The following is an 18,098-nucleotide window of genomic DNA, read 5'->3' as shown; positions in this document are numbered from 1 at the left end:
CTATCCTGGCTATAGGGCAGTGGGCGAGGGCAGGGGACGCTGGAGTCAGGGCTTCTGGCCATGTCTACACTACACCGAGCGGTGACTGATCTGGTTTAGCTGCAGGTAGAGCTGGCCCCTTTCAGCTTCCCTCCCTGGAATGCAGAGCTGCCCTGGCCCCGTTCCTGGGCAGCCTCTCCCTGGGGGCTTGCGGTCGCTGGCCGCGGGCCCAAGCAGGTGCCTGAAGCCACGCCAGCGTCCCAGCAACCGGCCAGACGCCAGCTGGGCTGCAGCAGAGGGGGCCCTCTGTCCTGTGGGGAGGGGAGGGCCTCGTGGGGTCAGGCAGCCCCCTTGCTCCTTCCCAGGGCCTGGCCATAATGGGAACAAGATCACTGTGCAATAGAACCCAGGCGTCCTGGTTCCCAGCCCCCCTGGAGCTGAGGGTAGAACCTAGAAGTCCTGACTCCCAGACACCCCTCCCCCATTGCAATCTGCTCTGACCCAGCTTCAGTTGTGGGGACAGATGGCGCCAGCAACAACCAACAGTCACCGGAACCTGCCCCCAGGTCCTGCCTCTGCCCCAGCCCCAGCAACCACTGAGCCCCGGGGAGACCATGGCCTGGCCTGGAGGGGCCTTAGCGTCCCTGGGGCAGTCGATTCAATCCCAGGGGGTGACCATGCCCCAACATCGCCCTGGGAGCTGCCCATCTCCCCGTGTGCCCCAACACCCCAGGGGACTGCCCATCCCTACAACACCCCTGGGTGCCAACCATCCCCCAACACCCCTGGGGACTGCCCATCCCCACAACACACCTGGGACTGCCCATCCCCCAACAACCCTGGGGACTGCCCATCCCCCAACACCCCAGGGGACGGCCCATCCCCCAACACACCTGGGTGCCCCCCATCCCCCAACACACCTGGGGACTGCCCATTCCCACAACACACCTGGGTGCCCCCCATCCCCACAACACCCCGGGGACTGCCCATCCCCCAACACCCCAGGGGTCGGCCCATCCCCACAACACCCCTGGGGACTGCCCATCCCCCAACACGCCTGGGGACTGCCCATCCCCCAACACACCTGGATGCCCCCCATCCCCATGATCCTGCCCCCCGCCTTGTTTCCTCAGAGGCAGGTTACTCCCCTGGTCTGGGTCACCCCAGCCCTTTCCCCCAGCCTGCCCATTCCCCCGCCCCCGCTGTCCCGGTGCCCTCCCCGCCTGGGGCCGGTGCCAGGGGGAGCTGCAGAGAAGCACCCGGCCCATTCACAGGAGCCAGGAGCCTGTGGGAGCCTGAGCTGTGGCCAAAGCCTGGCTCTTGGCAGCCGGATTTTCTCACCCTCTCCCCAGCCAGTTCCGCTCTGGCCAGCTGGGCCAGCCCTGACCCGGCCTCCCCACCAGTTCAGTGCCAGGCTCCCACAGGGCCAGCAGGGCACTAGCTGGCATCCACGGGACGGAGACGCCAGGAGTCTCTTTGCCATCCAGACCTGGGGAGCGGCTGGATCTCATCTTCCTCCTTATGGGATCCCCGGACTCCTGGGTTCAGCTGAAAACGGCTCCCCCTCGCCCCGCAAGCCTGTCTCCTCTGGAGTCAGAGAGCGCTGCTTGAGTGGGGGCCGGGGGGAGGGGGCAGGCCCGGGAAGTGACTAGGACCTGCTGCGACCAGCCCTCCAGGCCTGGGCTTGGCTCCTGCAGATGAGGGGCAGTGAGTGCAGGGGGCTGCAGAATAGGGGAGCTAGGCCAGGGCAGCCCCTAACCCACTGGTGAAGTGTGGGGCTGGGACGGGTGCCCCTCCCCCCAGCACATGAGAGGGGCAGGAACACGAAGCACCAGCTGCCCAGAACTATCTGTATTAGCCACACCTGGGGGGTCAGAGCCTTGCCAAGCATGTGGCAGAGCCACCGCTCCTGGGGCCCATGGCCCTGGGGTTCCCCCAAGCAGGCTGCCACCTGCCTCGCTCCCCCTGCTTCAGAGCTGATCCCTCGCCCAGTGCACCCTGCCCTGCCCTGCCCTCCCCCCCAGGATTGCAGCCAGGATGTGAAGGGACTGTCTGTCTGGCTCTGAGTGGATCAGGTGCAAGATGCATTGCAGATCTCCGGGCTGGTGGGGGGAGTCCATGGCCGGGCCAGCAGAGGGCTGTGGGTCAGGGTTGAGGGGCACCGGCAGAGCTGGGGGGGAACCCAGGGTGGGAGAGCAGGGGGCTGCGGATCAGGAGTGAGGGGCACCGGCAGAGCTGTTGCAGGGGTGAGGTGGGGGAGCCCAGGGCTGGATCAGGATTGAGAGAGACATGTCAATGTCATTTTTCCTATGTTACCCGTGGGGAAACTGAGGCACAGAGTGGGGACGCTGGGAATAGAACCCAGGAGCCTGGACTGCCAGACCTCGGTCTAACGCAGTCCTCGGTCTTGCTGTCTCTCACGCCCCAGCCCTTGTGGGAGCGGGAGGCCACGGTGGACACCGTGTCTGGGAACAATGCAGAACAGCACCCCTCCCCCCGCCCGCCCCCTCCTTCCTCCACGGCACAGTGGATGCTCTCAGGCCCCGACACTGGAGACAGAGGGAGCTTTGTGTCTCCCCAGCGCCGAGGTCGAGGGAGCGCAGCACATGATCAGCCAGCCGAGCCCCACAGCCACTGCGTCAGCCAGAGCCAGGCAGCAGGCACCTCCTGGCAGAGGGGCTGGGGCAGCCTTAGGGACCTCCCCAATGCCTGCTCCACCTTCATACTGATGGGCAACCTCCTCCCGTATTGAACTGGCAGGGCCCGCCACCCCCAGGAGGGCTGCACATGCTAGCAACAGGGTCAGCAATGGCCTCTGGCCACCACAGGGGGACTCAGAGCAGGACTCCTGGGTTCTCTCCCCAGCTCTGGGAGGGGAGTGGGGTCTAGTGGATTGGTCCATGGGACTGGGAGCCAGGACTCCTGGGTTCTCGCCCCAGCTCTGGGAGGGGAGTGGGGTCTAGTGGATTGGTCCAGGGGACTGGGAGCCAGGACTCCTGGGTTCTCGCCCCAGCTCTGGGAGGGGAGTGGGGTCTAGTGGCTTGGTCCATGGGACTGGGAGCCAGGACTCCTGGGTTCTCGCCCCAGCTCTGGGAGGGGAGTGGGGTCTAGTGGATTCCCAGCGTCCTAGGACCAGTTCTAGAAGTCGGATTCTTTCTCAAGTGGTGAGGGCCGGGCTCTGCTACTGAGCTGCTGCCTCATCTAGTCAAAGCCCCAGTGCCCCCCGCTTCCTGGAGACCCGGGAGCGCAGTGGCCCCACCTGGCGGAGGGGGGCAGAGCTGGCATTAACGCAGGCAAAGCCAGTCACTGCCCTTGGAAAGAAGCTGCTAAGACCAGGGAAGCCAATTATCTTTTTTTCAAGGTCCAGACTCCAGAGAAAATGATGCAAAAAGAACAATCATGACAATAAGTAAATGAGAAGAAGTTGGGGTTTGATCACAAGTGCCTGGCACGCTGGATTTGGCCCACAGGCTGCCTGTTGACTCCCCAGTGCTAAGGAAACACAAAGAACCCCTGATACCATCTTCCTTTGTTTAGCCACATTCATGGGGGAGCCTAACATGATTTACAAAGTTCACATGGCAAGCGCCTCGCCCAGGACAGCAACACTTCACAGGGTTCAGTTGTCCAACACTGAAATGCAGCTGTCCCTGGGGTGGAGCATGGCAGCTATTTACCAGTGGACAGCGACAATGACCAGGGATCAGCTACCCAGGAGGGAAATGCAGCTGTCTTTGGGGTGGAGCACTCTGGCTGTTTAACAGCAGGCAGCAGTGGGATGCACATTATGGTAGAAAGGAAGAAGACTGTAGCTAATGGAAACAATGGGAATTGAGGTTGGTTAATTAAGGTCACATGGTGGGAAAGGACCCACTGGCTCCAGGGTTCACATCTCTGGAGGGGGTTGACCCAGGAGGTACAAGCCAGCCCAAAGCCTCAGTCCCCCTCTCTACATCCAATTGTAGGGTTAGTTCCTGGTCTTGTTTACATGGGTGTAAATCCAGATCGGCTCCAATGGAGATACTGTGGATTTACAGTGGGACAGCCGAGGTCAGGATCCGGCCTTTATCTTCTCGGGGGCTCGGAAGGAAAGTCCCGAAGGGTTGGAGGAAAGGGGCAGCTGGGAGACTGGGATCATGGGCCATGAGCTGTGGGATCATGGGCCAAATTCATACCTGGTGCAACTCAGTTGGCCCCGGTGGAGTTACACCAGGGAGAAGTTTGGCCCAGCTGTGTGTGGGGGCGCATGTGTGGGAATGAGAACCTAAGAACGGCCAGACGGGGTCAGACCAAAGGTCCATCCAGCCCAGTGTCCTGGCTGCCAACAGTGGCCAGTGCCAGGGGCCCCAGAGGGAGTGAACCTAACAGGTAATGATCAGGGATCTCTCTCCTGCCGTCCAGCTCCACCCTCTGACAAACAGAGGCCAGGGACACCCTTCCTTACCCATCCTGGCTAATAGCCATTAATGGACTTAACCTCCATGAATGTGTCCAGCTCTCTTTTAAACCCTGTTACCGTCCTAGCAGCCTAGACGACTGCTCCTTCCTGTGCATCAGGTTGTTTTGCCCGTGACCCAGCTGCGAAGTCTCCGGGACTCTCCCGAGTGCTGTCTCTGCCTCCCCGGGTTACAGGAGCCACCAACAGGCACTCAGGAGTCGCACTCAGAATCAGGGGACTGGAATCATTCGTACCGTGGGGGTGCTGAGAACCATTGAACCAAACTGTGAATCCTGCATATGATGGAAACCTCTTCAAACCAGGGGGTGCGGTAGCTCCTCCAGCACCGCCAGTTCCAGCGCCTAGCCTTGGAATGCTGCGCCACCCAGCGAGATCTGCTTCCCCCTTCCCTGAGCCAACCGAAATAGCAGTGGGTGCTGCCTCCCTGCCAGCAGGCTGGAGTGGGGTTCGAAGGGACACGTCGCTTTCTGCTGGAGAAAGGGCTGATGCTTCTCATCGGGGGCTCTCCAAGCAGAAATACCCATTTCTGTGTCGTGGGAGCGCTGGTCAGGCACTGGTAGCCCCCTTGTGCCAGGTGGGGCCCAGACCCAGAACAAGGAGATCGCCTCTCCCCACAGAGCGTGACAGTAAGACTAGTCCCACTGAGCTCTGCTGACCAGGGGGTCTCGTGCTGTGTTACAGAGTCATGGTCCCTGTTTTACAGACGCGGAAACCGAGGCACCGACGGGGTTGTGACCAGGCCAGGTCACCCAGCAGGCCGGGGCAGAGCGGGAATAGATCCCAGAAGTCCCAGCTCCGTCTCCCCGGATTCTCTTTCTGCGGAGGGGGCTGGGCAGTGCCCAGGTGATGGAGCGTTGGGGGGGCCCGGCTGGCTGGCTGGGGGGGGCCCGGCTGGCCCCAGGGCAGGGGACTGGCTGGCTCGGGGGGGGCGGGGAATGGGGCCCGGGGCCAAACTGAGGCCCGATTGAAACCCGCTGCCCCTGTCCCAGCCCGAGGCTGAGGCCCGATGCGCTCAGCGCAAGGCGCGGCCGCGCAGAGGGCTCCTGGGGCGCTGGCCCTTTAAGGGGAAGCCCCGCCCCCTCCCCGGAAGTGGAAAGTGGAAGCTGCCGCGGTCACAGGCGGGCGGAAGGCGGAAGTGGGGAGAGAGGGAGACCCGGGGGGGCAAGAGGAGGAGACCCCCCCCCCGGGCACCGGGAGCAGGTGAGTTCCCCTCTCCCCACATGGGGGGCAGCCCCTGCCCCGCCCCCCGGGTCTGCCCCCAACTCCGCCCGGGGGGGCAGCCTCCGCCCCCCTGCCCCCCCGGGTCTGCTCCCCCCAGGCTGAGCCCCGTTTTCATGGCGCTACCCGTGGATCGGGGGTTGCTGCCCCCCCGCTGCCCCATGTGGTGGGGGGCCCAGGCAAGGGGTCTCTCAGCAGGTGCTGCCCGGGGGACGTGGGGGGCGGGTCCCGGAGGCCTTGTGCCCCCCCCATCGAGCCCCATCACTGCAGTTTGGCAGCTCCCCCCTCCCCCAGCTAGCAGCCTGAGGGGCGCGAGTGGGGCCGTCAGACCCCCCCCGACTCGCCGGCCTCCAGCCCCTGGCATGCGGGGAGCCCTGTCAGAGCTGAGGCCCCCCGTGGTGCGGGACAGGGCCGTGACCTGGCCGGGTCTGTCTGATCCCCCAGCCCCCCGTTCTCTGGTGCCTGTTGCCCCAGCGCGGCAGCGCAGTGCTGGGATCCCCATTGTACGGGGGGGGGTCCGAGGCACTGGGAGGCCGAGCGACACCTGCAGTGAATGGGACCCAAGTCCCAGGCTACCGCTCTAACCACTGCTCTGTCCTTCCGCTTCGTAAGCCCAAGGCAAATAAAAAGCCCCCCAAGCTTTTTGTTTAAAATCTCCTGGCTTTGAAGCCAGTCTCACCACTTGTTGGGGTCTGACTGTACGATTTTTGAGTGCAGTTGGCAAAACAGGAAACTGACGCTGTTTGAATGTGAAGTAGCTAGAGCCCTGATACTGTGGTGAGAGGCCCTCTAGAAATAGGAGGCTGGTACAGAGATGCCACCACCCAATTGGATTAGGTTGGTTACTGGAGAGCAGACGTGAGAGGAGCGTGATTCGATAGTCAACATTTGGGCAAGGATTTCAGGGCCATTGATGGGGTTAAATCCAAGCAAGAAAGCTCAAGCTTGTCCTATTGTGAGCATGGGTTCACTGAGACTCTGCCATTTCACGTGGGTTGTTTGTAATCCAGAGTCAAATGACTACACTTTACTATCTCTTCTCCTCATAGGCACTTACACTGCTGTGCTTTTGTACTGACCCCTGCAGGGTTGAAGGAACAGCCTCACAGAGGGTCACTTCTGATTCTTGGGGCCAGGGCAGGAAACCTGGTGATTTAAGTGACGGCCACTGGATTTCTCTTCAAGTGCTGGTGAAAGCTGCGTGCGAGGAAGTTCTGTATAGCCACGGCTAGCACGTCGGCTTCCCACGACAGCTGTGAGCTGTGGGGTGAGAGGGGAATTCACTGGCACTTGTGGTGGTAGACCTTTGAGAGCTGAATAGTTGGGATCCGGACTACGACCGTCTGCTGATCTCAGTGGCTCAGCCGCAAGCAGCTATTGGGTGACTGCTGCTGTGCTACGAATGAGTTGAGGTGGGGGAAGCTCTGTCTCCCCTTCCAGGGGCCCCCAGTCTGCTCTGCTCTGCTCTCAGTGTGTGTCAGAAAGTAGGTCCAGTCGCATGGACTGTGGATTTGAGAACAAGCCTTGGAGACCACTCTCGATTCACGGCCAGGGCTGCCCTTCGATCCCTCACGCTATGTGTCTTGGCCTTGAGCCTGGTTTTGATGCCTTTGATTTTATTTTATTTTGTTTAATTTGCAGGACAAAGGCTACAAAATGACAGTTGTAACTTAACCCTTGCTGGTCCAGGACAGCTTTTGGGGCAAGGCCATAGAGAAGCAGATGTCTGGAGGAAGAGGGATGTGTGAAACCAAACCGGATAGTTCCTGCTGCTGGAGTGACAAGCTGTCCCAGAGCAGGGGTGCACCAGGTGCCAGCCCTTTTGGGCATAACGGATCCTTGTTCTCAAGTTTTGGGGATCTGGGAAGCACTGGGCCTAACGGCTGCCAGTTCTTCCAAGAATGCTGCGGTTCTTAAGGCCCAGAACGTACGTCTCCAAGCCAAAGCTGGCCGAAAGAACTCCACAGAACCGCCAAAGGCTTGGAACAGATGGAGGCTCGGGGGCCAGCTGCTGCTGGGACTCTTAGTGTACGTGAGACATTGCTAGCCGAACTATCAGCCGAGAGGCTAGGGAAGGTGGAGGAGGCTGGCCATTCTCCCCCTCAGAGCTTTCCAGAAGGCAGAGGGCAGAGGACTTCCTGCATCGCAGGGGAGGATGTTGGTTGGAATGGAAGCTGCGACCAAGTACCGATGGGGTTGCTGGAAGAGGACGGGTTGTTGCACTTCACTGAGTACAGTGCCTCTGGCTCCTGTCTCTATGAACGTTCCTGTAGTTGTCAGGGGGAGAGTTTGGATCCCTCCAGGACTTACTTGGAGAGGGGGAACTGCTCGTGTAGCTTCACTTGCCAGCGCTGGGCTTCGGAGTCCCTTGCAGCCGAGGATGAAGCCTTTGGTCTTGATTCAGCACCATGGCCACAGGGCCAGGAGGAAGACGAGGAAGATGACGGAGTGTCCAAGGCTGGTGAGGACCCGTGTGGCTCTGGCAGGCCACTCAGCGGCAGGAAGAATGGGAGACGCCAGAGGCACCGCTCTGGCACGAAGGACAAGGAGGAGGGGAAGGAGAATGCCAAGCGGGAGGGTAGGTCTCTGCCGGCTAGTGGGAAGCACAAGCAGGCCAGGAAGAGGAGCCACGTGGACCGGCGGCGCCACCTAAAAGCTGAGGTCCCCAAGCAGGTGGAAGAGCTGGCCCGGGTCTGCGTCTCCTGTTTCAAGAAGCTCATAAAGCTGGTGCTGGTCATCACCCATGAGTGCGGCGAGTACGTGGAAGTTGGTGGGAGGTTCCTCTACTCGTGCTGTCAGCCTGACGCCTGGGCCCTGGGCTTAGCCCAAGGCAGCACGAGGACGTGGATCCAGCGGGCCAAGAACAGCTCGGGGAAGGCAGCCCGGTGGCTGGGTTCCTGGGGGAACTGGCTGTGGTGGCTGCTCAGGATGCTGGGTGCCCTGCTCTTCCTGGTGCTCATGCTGCTCCTGGGCAGCCCACGGCTCTGCTGGCGAGTCTCCAAGTCCCTGCTCCTTGGTGGGGTAGGTAAGCTAGGCAGAACCAGCAGCGTGGCCTGGCTCCTCTCGCTCCTGGGCTCGCCCTTCCTCCGCCGAACATGGGCTCTCTTCAAAGAAACCAGTACTTGCAAGTACGTGTCACGCTGGCTGCAAAAGTGGACAGGGCTGCTTGGGGCAGCCAAAGGGCTAAGGACCAATGGGCTGGGAGCTGCTGCGACTGGCCCGGATCTTAGTGCAGGGGGGCGATACCAGCCCAGCCGGGAGGTGGCACGGCTGCTGGCACTGGCCGACGTGCCCGAGGAAGAGCTGAACCCCTTTCAGGTACTGGGGCTGGAGGCGACTGCTTCAGACACGGAGCTGAAGAAGGCCTATCGTCAGCTGGCCGTGCTGGTGAGTGTGCCCTGGCGTGGCAGGGGATGGACATCGCGCTCAGCCCCGTGGCACCCCAGCACCTGGGGGGGCGTGAGGCAGGAACTCTATTTGAGCTGCATTTGTCCTCGTATGGGGAGAGAGTGAGTCACTCTTCTCTAGCCTCTCCCCACTGAGGCTCAATACGCTTAACTCCCCGCCCCCACGTTACAGATGGGTAAACTGAGACATGCACTGTTAGGGTGACTTGTCCAAAGGCCACGTAACTTGTCTGTTTCAGAGCTGGGTTGAGACCCAGATTCCTTCCTGAGAATTCCTTGCTTTGGGGGTCCACCGCAAGGCCTCCACCACAAGGCCAGAGGCATGGGGATCGGTGTTAATAACTGGCAGCAGCTCCCGAGTTAGGCTTGTGCTGAGCCTGGCGCGGGCTGCAGGACCGAGCAGCTGACTGACTCTAGTCCCCGGAGCTGCCTGGTATCTCAGCGGGGAATGCTGGGCTTTTGCTGTCCTTTTATAAAGTGAAACTTCTGCTAGATGTTTTGCCCCATGTTCTTCCTTTTTTCCTGGGTTCCTCTATAAGCCATGGTGCAGGGCAGCCTTTGCGGCCCTGATGCCTTGGGGCGGTGGCAGCACGTCCTGACGCAGCTTTGTCAGTTGGAGTCGCCACGTGAGCACCGTGGAGTCGTGGCGGGGGCCGCGCAGGGAGAGCTCAATGGCTTTGAGGCTCCCCTGGGTGCTGGCCGTCCCTTCTGCCCCAGCTCATCAGCTGGGCACCCCCTTTTTTGCCCTGGCCGGGATGGGGAGCCCTCCTGCCTTTGCTGCTCTGCTCGTGCTGCCTGAGAAGGAAGACAAGGAGCTGCCAGTTGGGGGTCGGGACCCCAGGAGTGACAGGTGGGGGCCGAGGCTTGCCAACTCAGCAGCCTGGCCCTTGCCAGACCAGAGTGGACCAGTTGGCCTTGTCTGAAGACATGTAGCACCACTCCTTCTTTCTCCCCCCAGACCCATCTGGCGGTGCTGTTCTGTCCTGTCCCTGGAGGGGGCTCCGTCCCGGCCAGACCCCTCACACCAGACGAGGTCAGCAACGAAGGAGCTTCTTGGTGTTCTCAGGTTCCCGTGTCTTGCTTCGCAGGTTCATCCTGACAAGAATGAGCATCCGCGGGCGGAGGAAGCCTTCAAGGTGCTGCGAGCTGCCTGGGATATTGTGAGCAACCCGGAGAAGAGGAAAGAGTACGAGATGTGAGTTGGGGGCCCCATCCCGCCCCATAAGGCAGGATTAGAGAACATGGCCTCCTCTGTCCCATCTCTGTGTACTCGAGGGATGGGCGACGGCGAGGAAGGTGGGCTGGGATCTTGGGTTTTGCTGCTCAGCCCCACCGTGTCTTGCTGATCTGATCTGCCCATCGAAGTCTGTGCTCTGGCTTCAGGCCTACCCTGGGGCTGCTACTTCCCCTGCTGACTGGGGGAGCAAGGATGGCACCTTCGGACGGGTGTCTTGAGTGGGATCGGTCCCCTTACGGTACTCGCCACTGCGAGACGTTGCTTTCAGGCCTGAGTGGGTGACGCTCCTGAGCTGTGCTGGGAGGACACAGCCAGGAATTTCTGAGTGAGGCTCCAAGGGCTTTTGATGAGCCGTGGGTCATGAGAGCACAGGCAAAGCATGAGGGCTTTAGCCGAAAAACCTCCTGTACTTAAATACCCTTTAAAAGTCGCTGTTAGGGGGCCAGAGTTTCTGTCAGAGAACTGGCAGGTGGGAATTTAGGGTGTCTGATTGTAAGTGAAATCCCTCCAGCTGCTCTTCTCTTCTTGCCTGTGATCACCGGTGGCCCAGGTCAGGGTGCGGGCGCTATTGTGCAAGGATCTGTACAAATGTGTCCTAGGGAGCTTACTGCCTGGGTTGATGAGGAGCCATCACAGGCGACGGGAGCGAATGGGATGGGTGGGTGGGGCTTACCATGCTAGAAGCACACTGGTGCGGCGTCAGATCTGGGCTGATGGAACGAAGCTGAAGTTTCCAGGCCTGGCTGCCCGGCATGGCAGCCTCCCTAGTGCTGTGACTGCTGATCTCCTGCCGGGTTTCTGACACCACATCTCGGCCAGCGATGGCCTGGGGAAGTGGTAAGGATGTGTGCCCCCATGCTGGCTGCAGCAAGAACCTTGTGCAAGCCAGCCCTGCTGCTAACGGGGGCTGAGCCCAGCAGGGAAGGGCGTGGGCTGACTGCTGGATGCAGAGACTGTCCTCTGCTCATGCTGCCTGAGAAGGAAGACAAGGAGCTGCCAGTCGGGGGTCGGGACCCCAGGAGCGACAGGTGGGGGCCAAGGTTCCCCCTGTGGGCTCCCTGCCTGGGGTGTGACTCACCCCCATGCCATTGTGATTGCAGCAAGCGCATGGCAGAAAGTGAGCTGACAAAATCCATGAATGAGTTCCTCACCAAGCTGCGGGACGACCTGAAAGAGGCCATGAACACCATGATGTGCAGCAAGTGCCAGGGGAAGCACAAGTAGGTGCTCGCGTTCGGTGACTTGCTTGCAGCCCTGGTGCCCTGCCTCCTCCTGGGGCACCGAGTGTTACCCCTCCATGGGGCCTGGAGCTCAGGAGTGGGTCTGGCCCTGTGTGGCAGCCAGAATGGATCAGCCAGACAATCCTGCAGCTGGTGGGCTCATGTCCCGGCTTTCCCAGTTCGCTGCACTTAAGGCCATTGTGCTTCTTCCTTAAGCACAAGTGTTCTGTGGTGCGGGTTGTCCTAGCATCCTGGGAACTTGAGGTGCTGTGGGAGGGAGGATGCGTCCCTCTGGGACGGGACATGGCAAAGCTGGCCCCGCTCTAACAGCGTTTGAAAATCTCCCTGCTGCTCTAGGAGGTTCGAGATGGACCGAGATCCGCTCAGTGCTCGCTACTGCGCGGAGTGTGGCAAGCTGCACCCTGCCAAGGAGGGAGACTTCTGGGCCGAATCCAGCATGCTGGGGCTGAAAATCACCTACTTCGCCCTGATGGATGGGAAAGTCTATGACATCACAGGTACGGGAGCGTCCTGCAGCCAGGATGTGCTGCCTGACCAGACTGTGAAACTGAGCAGTTGTTTGCCAGCCCCTTGAACTGATTAACCATGTTTAAACAGTCCCCTGCTCCTAATGTTTCAGGGACTAGCACTCCTCCCCCTCAGGATCCCTAGCCCAGCTAGAGAGGAGGATGCCAGCCCTTGGTGGGGGTGTGGCTCTCTCCTGCTTTTCCTGGGCTGTGTCACTGCGGTTGCTTCCTCCCGCCGGCTGATGGTGTGTCCTGCCTGTCTGTCTGCAGAGTGGGCCGGCTGCCAGCGAGTTGGAATCTCTCCCGACACCCATCGTGTCCCGTATCACATATCGTTTGGATCAAGGAGCTCCAGCTTGGGTGGACGCCAGAGGTTGGTACTGGATGCTGTTCTGGTTCCTTCATGCTCTCGCCTTGGTCTGAGTGGGTGGGGATGGGTCAAATCTCCAATCTTGAGCACTCCTGGGGGAGCTGTGGCCAGCCATAAGTTCCCTCTGGCATCCCCCTTTTCCCCCATCAGAGGGCTGAAGGGAGCTGAGTTACTCCGTGTTCGCTGGGAGTCTCCTCCTTGGGGTCAGCAAAGCTCCCCCTTGCCTAATCATGCTACTGCTGGGCCCTGGAGCACTGCCCCCCTTGTGGCAGAGTACTGCACAGCCGCTTTAAACCATGTGGACTGAGAACAGGTTATTCTGCACAGACAAAAATCCCCTTCCCTTTCTGTGGGCTGTTGGAGGAACTCTTCCCCTCCCGTCCTGGGTCCTTGCAGATGTGTTTTAAACCAACGCTGGCCAGCAATCCGTCATCTGTTGCTCTGTCAACCCATCCTGCATTTCCAGCTGCCTCCCGCATTGGGTGGAAGGGTCATGGGAGCGCACTGATCCCAGAGACCCCTGCTAAGTGCCATCCAATGCTGCTGAAATTAAGAGGGTAGGTCACTGAGCCCCTGGCAGGATCTGGTCCCTTAACAGCCTCACAGCTCCCTGGCGAGGAGACCAGGAGTGGAGTAACTTGAGAGCCCATGACAGTGCTGGGAATAGAACCTAGGAGCCCCTGCAAACCCACTTAGACCCCTCCACTGCCTCCCTGAGGTGGGGACAGAACCCAGGAGTCCTGAGTACTGATCCCTCTGCTCTAACCCACTAGCCCATGCAAACCTCCCATGGCTGGCTATAGAACCCAGGAGTCCTGATTCCCTGCTTTAACCACTAGAGCCCACTGAACTGCCTCTTGACACTCAACTACATGTGTAAGTGCTGTGTCTATAAACATTTGTTTTCCCTCAGAACTGCCTCTGAAGGCAGCCCCGCCTCGGCTGCAGACCTGCAGGACTTCTTCAACCGCATGTTTCAGGGGACCCCGGGGCAGATGCCCAACCCCCAGGCAGCAGCTCCTTCTGCTTCAGCCCCGAAGACAGAGAGTGCAGCCCCAAAAGGGGACTCAAAGCAGAAAAGGCGGAAGAAAGTGCGCCGTCCCTTCCAGCGCTGAGGAGCGGTGTGGCCGGTGCGGGAGAGTAACCGGGTGGGGGCTGCTTTGCACTTGGCCTGGCAGGAGGCCACAAGCACTGACAGGAAATGAAGCTCTTGTGTACGTCCCAGCAGGCAGCTGGGCACGTCCCGGGCTCTAAGTCGGGCACTGAAAGGGCTCTTTACAAGAAGAAGAATAATCTATTTTTTTCTTTAGATATTTAAAAGCCCACCAGGCGTTTGTGGAATTTCTGGCTGATGCCGTTAACTTCTAGCGTAAAGAACCAGATCCAGTGATACCAAAGAACACCAGCAGGGGGTGCCCTGCAGGATCCCTGGAGACACCAGCCCAGTGTGTGTGGAAGGAGGGTGTCCCTGCGGGTGGGGGTTGGGGGGTGGGGAAGCTGGACAAGCCATGGAATCTCTTCAGGGTTACTTTAAAAATCAGGGGATGTTTCATTTCCATAAAGGCCACATCTGGGATCCGTTGGGAGGCAGCCATGTCCCTTCCATCTGCTTGCCCCCCGTTTCTCATACGCAGCTCCCCTTCACTCCCCCGCCCATTGAAGTCTGCGTCTTGCAGCCCTCTGAGAGCTGCAGGGAGCCGTAATGCGTCACACACAGCACCTGAGCAGGATCCCTTAGAACTGAATCGCAATTTGGCCTCTAAAGCTTCTGCAGCAGATTGTATTCTTGACCCCTCCCATCCGCGCAGCTCATCACCCCAGAAGAACCACGCCAAGCGTTAAACCCTGGTGTTGGAGGGCGGCTTGCTCAGCTGACTGGAGAATGCTCCTAGAGAGCAGCCCAGCCTTGGCCCTGGCAGACAAGACTGAGTCCTTTGTCTAACTCTTGGAGGGTGTTATCCATACCTGCTCCTGTAGCCAGTGCATCTGTCTGCACTCTCTGCGGAGCCCTGTTGCCCTAGAGATGAAATGAGGCATGGGTGGGTGCTCCCTGTGCTGTAACTGGCTCCGTTCCCACTGTGCTGGTAGCACAGGCTAGCTCCTAGCTTCATGCTGACCCCCCGTTGGATTTTTGTTGCTGATTTCCCCTCAGCCCTGCTTCCCGGCCACGGATACCTTTTCTGCTACCTGGGCTCAGCCATAGTCCTGAGACTTGGGAGAGCGGTTCCCCAGCGGGTTGCTCTGGGAGCTCAGTTGTGAGATGCTGTCTTCACAAGTCTCCTGATCTGTGCAGCCAGTATTGACTTTACTGTTCACAGGGATGCTGGCTGGGGCCAGCTGCTCGCATAGGGGACTAGACTTTCCAAAGAAGCAAGGTCAAGTTTGTAAGTCCAGCCCCAACCCATCAAAACCCTGATCGGTTTCTGCTGGGCTGTGCAAGCTCCTGTGCTCCTGGCAGTCAGTCAGACGGCTCTGTAACTGTCCAGCCTCTTACTGAAGGGTTGGTCTTGGGTTCTAACAGCTGGTTCCTATTTGTCTGTACATCTCTCTATTTAATCCCATGTGCATACCCCTTGCGATAAATCTAGCTCAATCCCTGAGAGCAGCCGGGGAGTGCTTCCCCCCCTTCCCTGGGCAGTGTCGGTCCGTTCCATGTATTACACCTCAGCTTTCTGTAGGCACTTTCTGTAACCTCTTTAGGTTTGCTCTTCCGGTTGCTAACATGCACCCAGTTCACAGAGCTGATGCTGAATTACTCTAACCCCAGTTGGAGTAAAGCTAATTTTTAAGTTGTGCCAGGAAATAAGACTCGTTTTACTTGTCAGGGTGTTTATGGAATTCCACTGCTGAATTTCCAAAATGAACTGGATTTAGGGTAGGGCCTACGCAAACAATTGTGTGGGTGTGAGCAGAAAGCTCTGCTTTAGGATTAAACTGGTGAGTGTATATTATACAATTACCCATCCCCTGCAAAATAAACCCCAGTAGGATTACATAAGAGTAGTCTCTTCACACCCAACTTGTGTATAGACACCACTGTGCAGCTGTGAAAAAGGGGGACATAACAAGCAGGAGGCCTGGCCCCTGCTAAAGCTGGATTTCGGGCTAGTGGAAGAAAACTAGGACAGTACCTCAGGCACTCGTCCTCATTTACCAAAATTGTCTCAAAGCGACGAGAGCCAGCAGGGGCCAAGGTGGGGTCGGACATACTAAATTGTAGTTTGTGCTGCTGTCTGTTAACTAACGCCTGGGCAGGCCGCACTGGACAGGGGGGTGAGGGCAGGTATTTCCTCTTCACCTTCCTTAGAATGACAAGACTAAGCTCTTTAAAACAAGCCCTCCCAGCTCACCCTTCCTCTAGGAGCTTTGTTATTTGAGCCCCTTTTCATTATTTGAAGGGTGTGATGGGAACTACCTGGCTCGCTTCTCAGTCAACTGTTTTTCTCCCCAGGTGTCACTCACCTGCAAACCCTGATTCCTCTTCCCAGGGTGAACTGTGGGCAGCAGGACTGAACAATGTGGGGACCAGGGCTGCAGAGCTCTTTCCCTCTAGCTAACAGGTTCTAAGGGCCACTGAACTGGGAGTGAGTCTCAGCATCACATGGCTATTTGTGGGGTGTTATGTGAAATGAATCAAGGGTCTTTAGCTGGTTCCTTGCGGACATGCATCTATGTCCTTAAAAATCCCAGCTACGGTGCAAATGTGGCATCCTCAGAGAGGGCAGCATGATTGTATGTAGGACCACAGGGCCTGACCGGACCCTTGAGGAGGTGCAAGCTGTGCTCCCTCTGCGGTGGGAGGGGCAGCTTGGACTGTTTCTGCCAGGGCTGTACCTGGGCTGCGGAGAGGTGGCCCACAGCTGGCGCCCCATCCCCTTCTAGGCTCAGTTACCTTGAGCTGGGCAGGCAGACATTAGCTCTAGGTTTGAAGTTGGTGGGAGGAGGAAGCCGTATTTAACACACGGCCAATCACAGTCACTGGTGCACAAGGGATGAATGGACAATGTAAAGCCGTGTAGTCCTGCTGCGCATCCAACTGATCATTTAGAAGGGCCAGGAAGGGAGCTAATCATAAGAACAGCCATACTGGGTCAGACCAATGGTCCTGCTAGCCCAGTGTCCTGCCTTCAGATAGTGGCAGGTGTCAAGTGCTAAGTGCTTCCGAGGGAGTGAACAGAACAGGGTAATCATTGAGAGATCCAGCCTGTCTTCCAGGTCCAGCAGCTGGCAGTCAGAGGTTTAAGGATACCCTGCGCGTGGGGCTGTCTCTCTGCCCATCTTGGCTAACAGCCATTGATGGACCTCTCCTCCGTGAACGTAACTCATTCTTTTTTTGAACCCAGTTAGGTTTGGCCTTTACCACATCCCCTGGCAAGGAGTTACACAAGTTGATTGTGCGTTGTGGGATCCATGGCTGGTTTTAAACCTCCTGCCTGTTAATGGCATTGGGTGATGCCTGGTTGGTTTGTTATGGGAAGGGGTAAATGGCACGTCCCTAGTCACTTCCTTCCCATCAGGCATGACTGTACAGACCTCTGTCATCCCCCCATCTCTTTTCCAAGCTGAGCCATCCCGTTTTTAATCTCCTCACCTGGAAGCTCTTCCCAAGGGAGACCCACCCTTAGCTCACGCTCATGGAGAACTGGGCTGTTGGGGATTTGCTCTCTCTAGTTCTCAGCTGCAACGGACACCTTGGCTGGTAGTGCCTTGGTGCCCCCAAAATGTGCATTAAGGGGCCTTGGAAATATACCAGGTGGGAACCACTCCTCCAGTCATGTTCTAGCTGTAATCACGTGAGGCAGGAAATGAGGCAGCTCCAGCATTGTAATGTCCTCTTGGTCTGTATGCTCGTGGCTTCTTGTTGGCTCCACTCAGGCAGCTGCCACAGCCACCTTGCTGCTCCTTACCCCTTCATGTTTAAGGGGGAAGTTTGTCTACTGCTGGGCTGTTCAGCCTCCTTAGCTTGTCTCTTCATCATGAGCAAGTAAGTAAAGCTTGCCTTTGGCAGATGCCAGAGCCTCTCTTGCGCTGGGGACTCCCTCCTTGTACACTGAAAGCCTCAGGCTCACCACTGCAGCTGTTGCTTTGAGCTGAGCAGACACAGAGCACTGGAGAGCAGCCATGCCCTAGGACACCTACCCGGTCTCACCTGCCAGCTTGCTCTGTTCTTTGCTCCCCTGAGCTTGTGTGGCTTCTGCGGCTCTGCTGCCAGGGCTGCCTAACTCAGTTCACGCCGGGGGGAGCCAGAAACCGAGTTATAGGCACGTTCCCTCTCCCCCTGCCTCCGAGCAACTGAGCTCCTGTTGATGTACCTCTGCAGCCTGTCTGCGCTAGTGAAAGTTTGGGGAAGCGGATTGTCTGGAAGTGCGTCCACTTGGGCTCCTGTGGGACGGAGCTGCCTTAAGATGCTTAAATACGTTTTGCAAAAAAACAAGTCTTGGACAATCAATCACTCTTCCTGACCTGTATTGCCATGTGAGTGTTTGATGTCGGGTGTATTCACTGCTCACCTCCTTTATCCTGAGGGCTGAGCACAGAGGTTTTTAAGATGATTGTGTATCACTTTTGTTAAATTAAAATACGATTTGAAGAAGCCTGTCTCTTCTGCGAGGTGGGGAAGGAACGAGCAGTGGGTTGTGGGATCCAATCCACATCCTCTCCCACCAGTGAATATCTTCTGT

At 58.4% G+C, this 18,098-nt stretch overlaps 1 protein-coding gene across 2 annotated transcripts; it reads left to right on the top strand.

Annotated features, from left to right (window-relative positions):
- The first annotated feature begins 5,493 nt into the window (after positions 1–5,493).
- Positions 5,494–18,010, top strand: DNAJC14 (DnaJ heat shock protein family (Hsp40) member C14). 2 transcript variants are annotated; one of them, XM_043506457.1, is made up of 8 exons: positions 5,520–5,638; positions 6,706–7,140; positions 7,298–9,043; positions 10,152–10,258; positions 11,401–11,520; positions 11,878–12,038; positions 12,318–12,420; positions 13,331–18,010. In XM_043506457.1, exons 3-8 carry the CDS (start codon positions 7,646–7,648, stop codon positions 13,530–13,532), a joined length of 2,091 nt encoding a protein of 696 aa, XP_043362392.1. In that variant the 5' UTR covers positions 5,520–5,638; positions 6,706–7,140; positions 7,298–7,645; the 3' UTR covers positions 13,533–18,010. The 2 variants fall into 2 exon arrangements, with proteins under 2 accessions (XP_043362391.1, XP_043362392.1); XM_043506456.1 differs by lacking the exon at positions 6,706–7,140 and having other exon boundaries at positions 5,494–5,638.
- The last annotated feature ends 88 nt before the right edge of the window (positions 18,011–18,098 follow it).

The sequence above is a fragment of the Dermochelys coriacea genome, chromosome 20, assembly GCF_009764565.3.
Source record: "Dermochelys coriacea isolate rDerCor1 chromosome 20, rDerCor1.pri.v4, whole genome shotgun sequence".
Taxonomy (NCBI): Eukaryota; Metazoa; Chordata; order Testudines; family Dermochelyidae; genus Dermochelys; species Dermochelys coriacea.
Note: the sequence above shows the minus strand (reverse complement) of the source record. Positions and strands in the feature narration are given on the sequence as shown.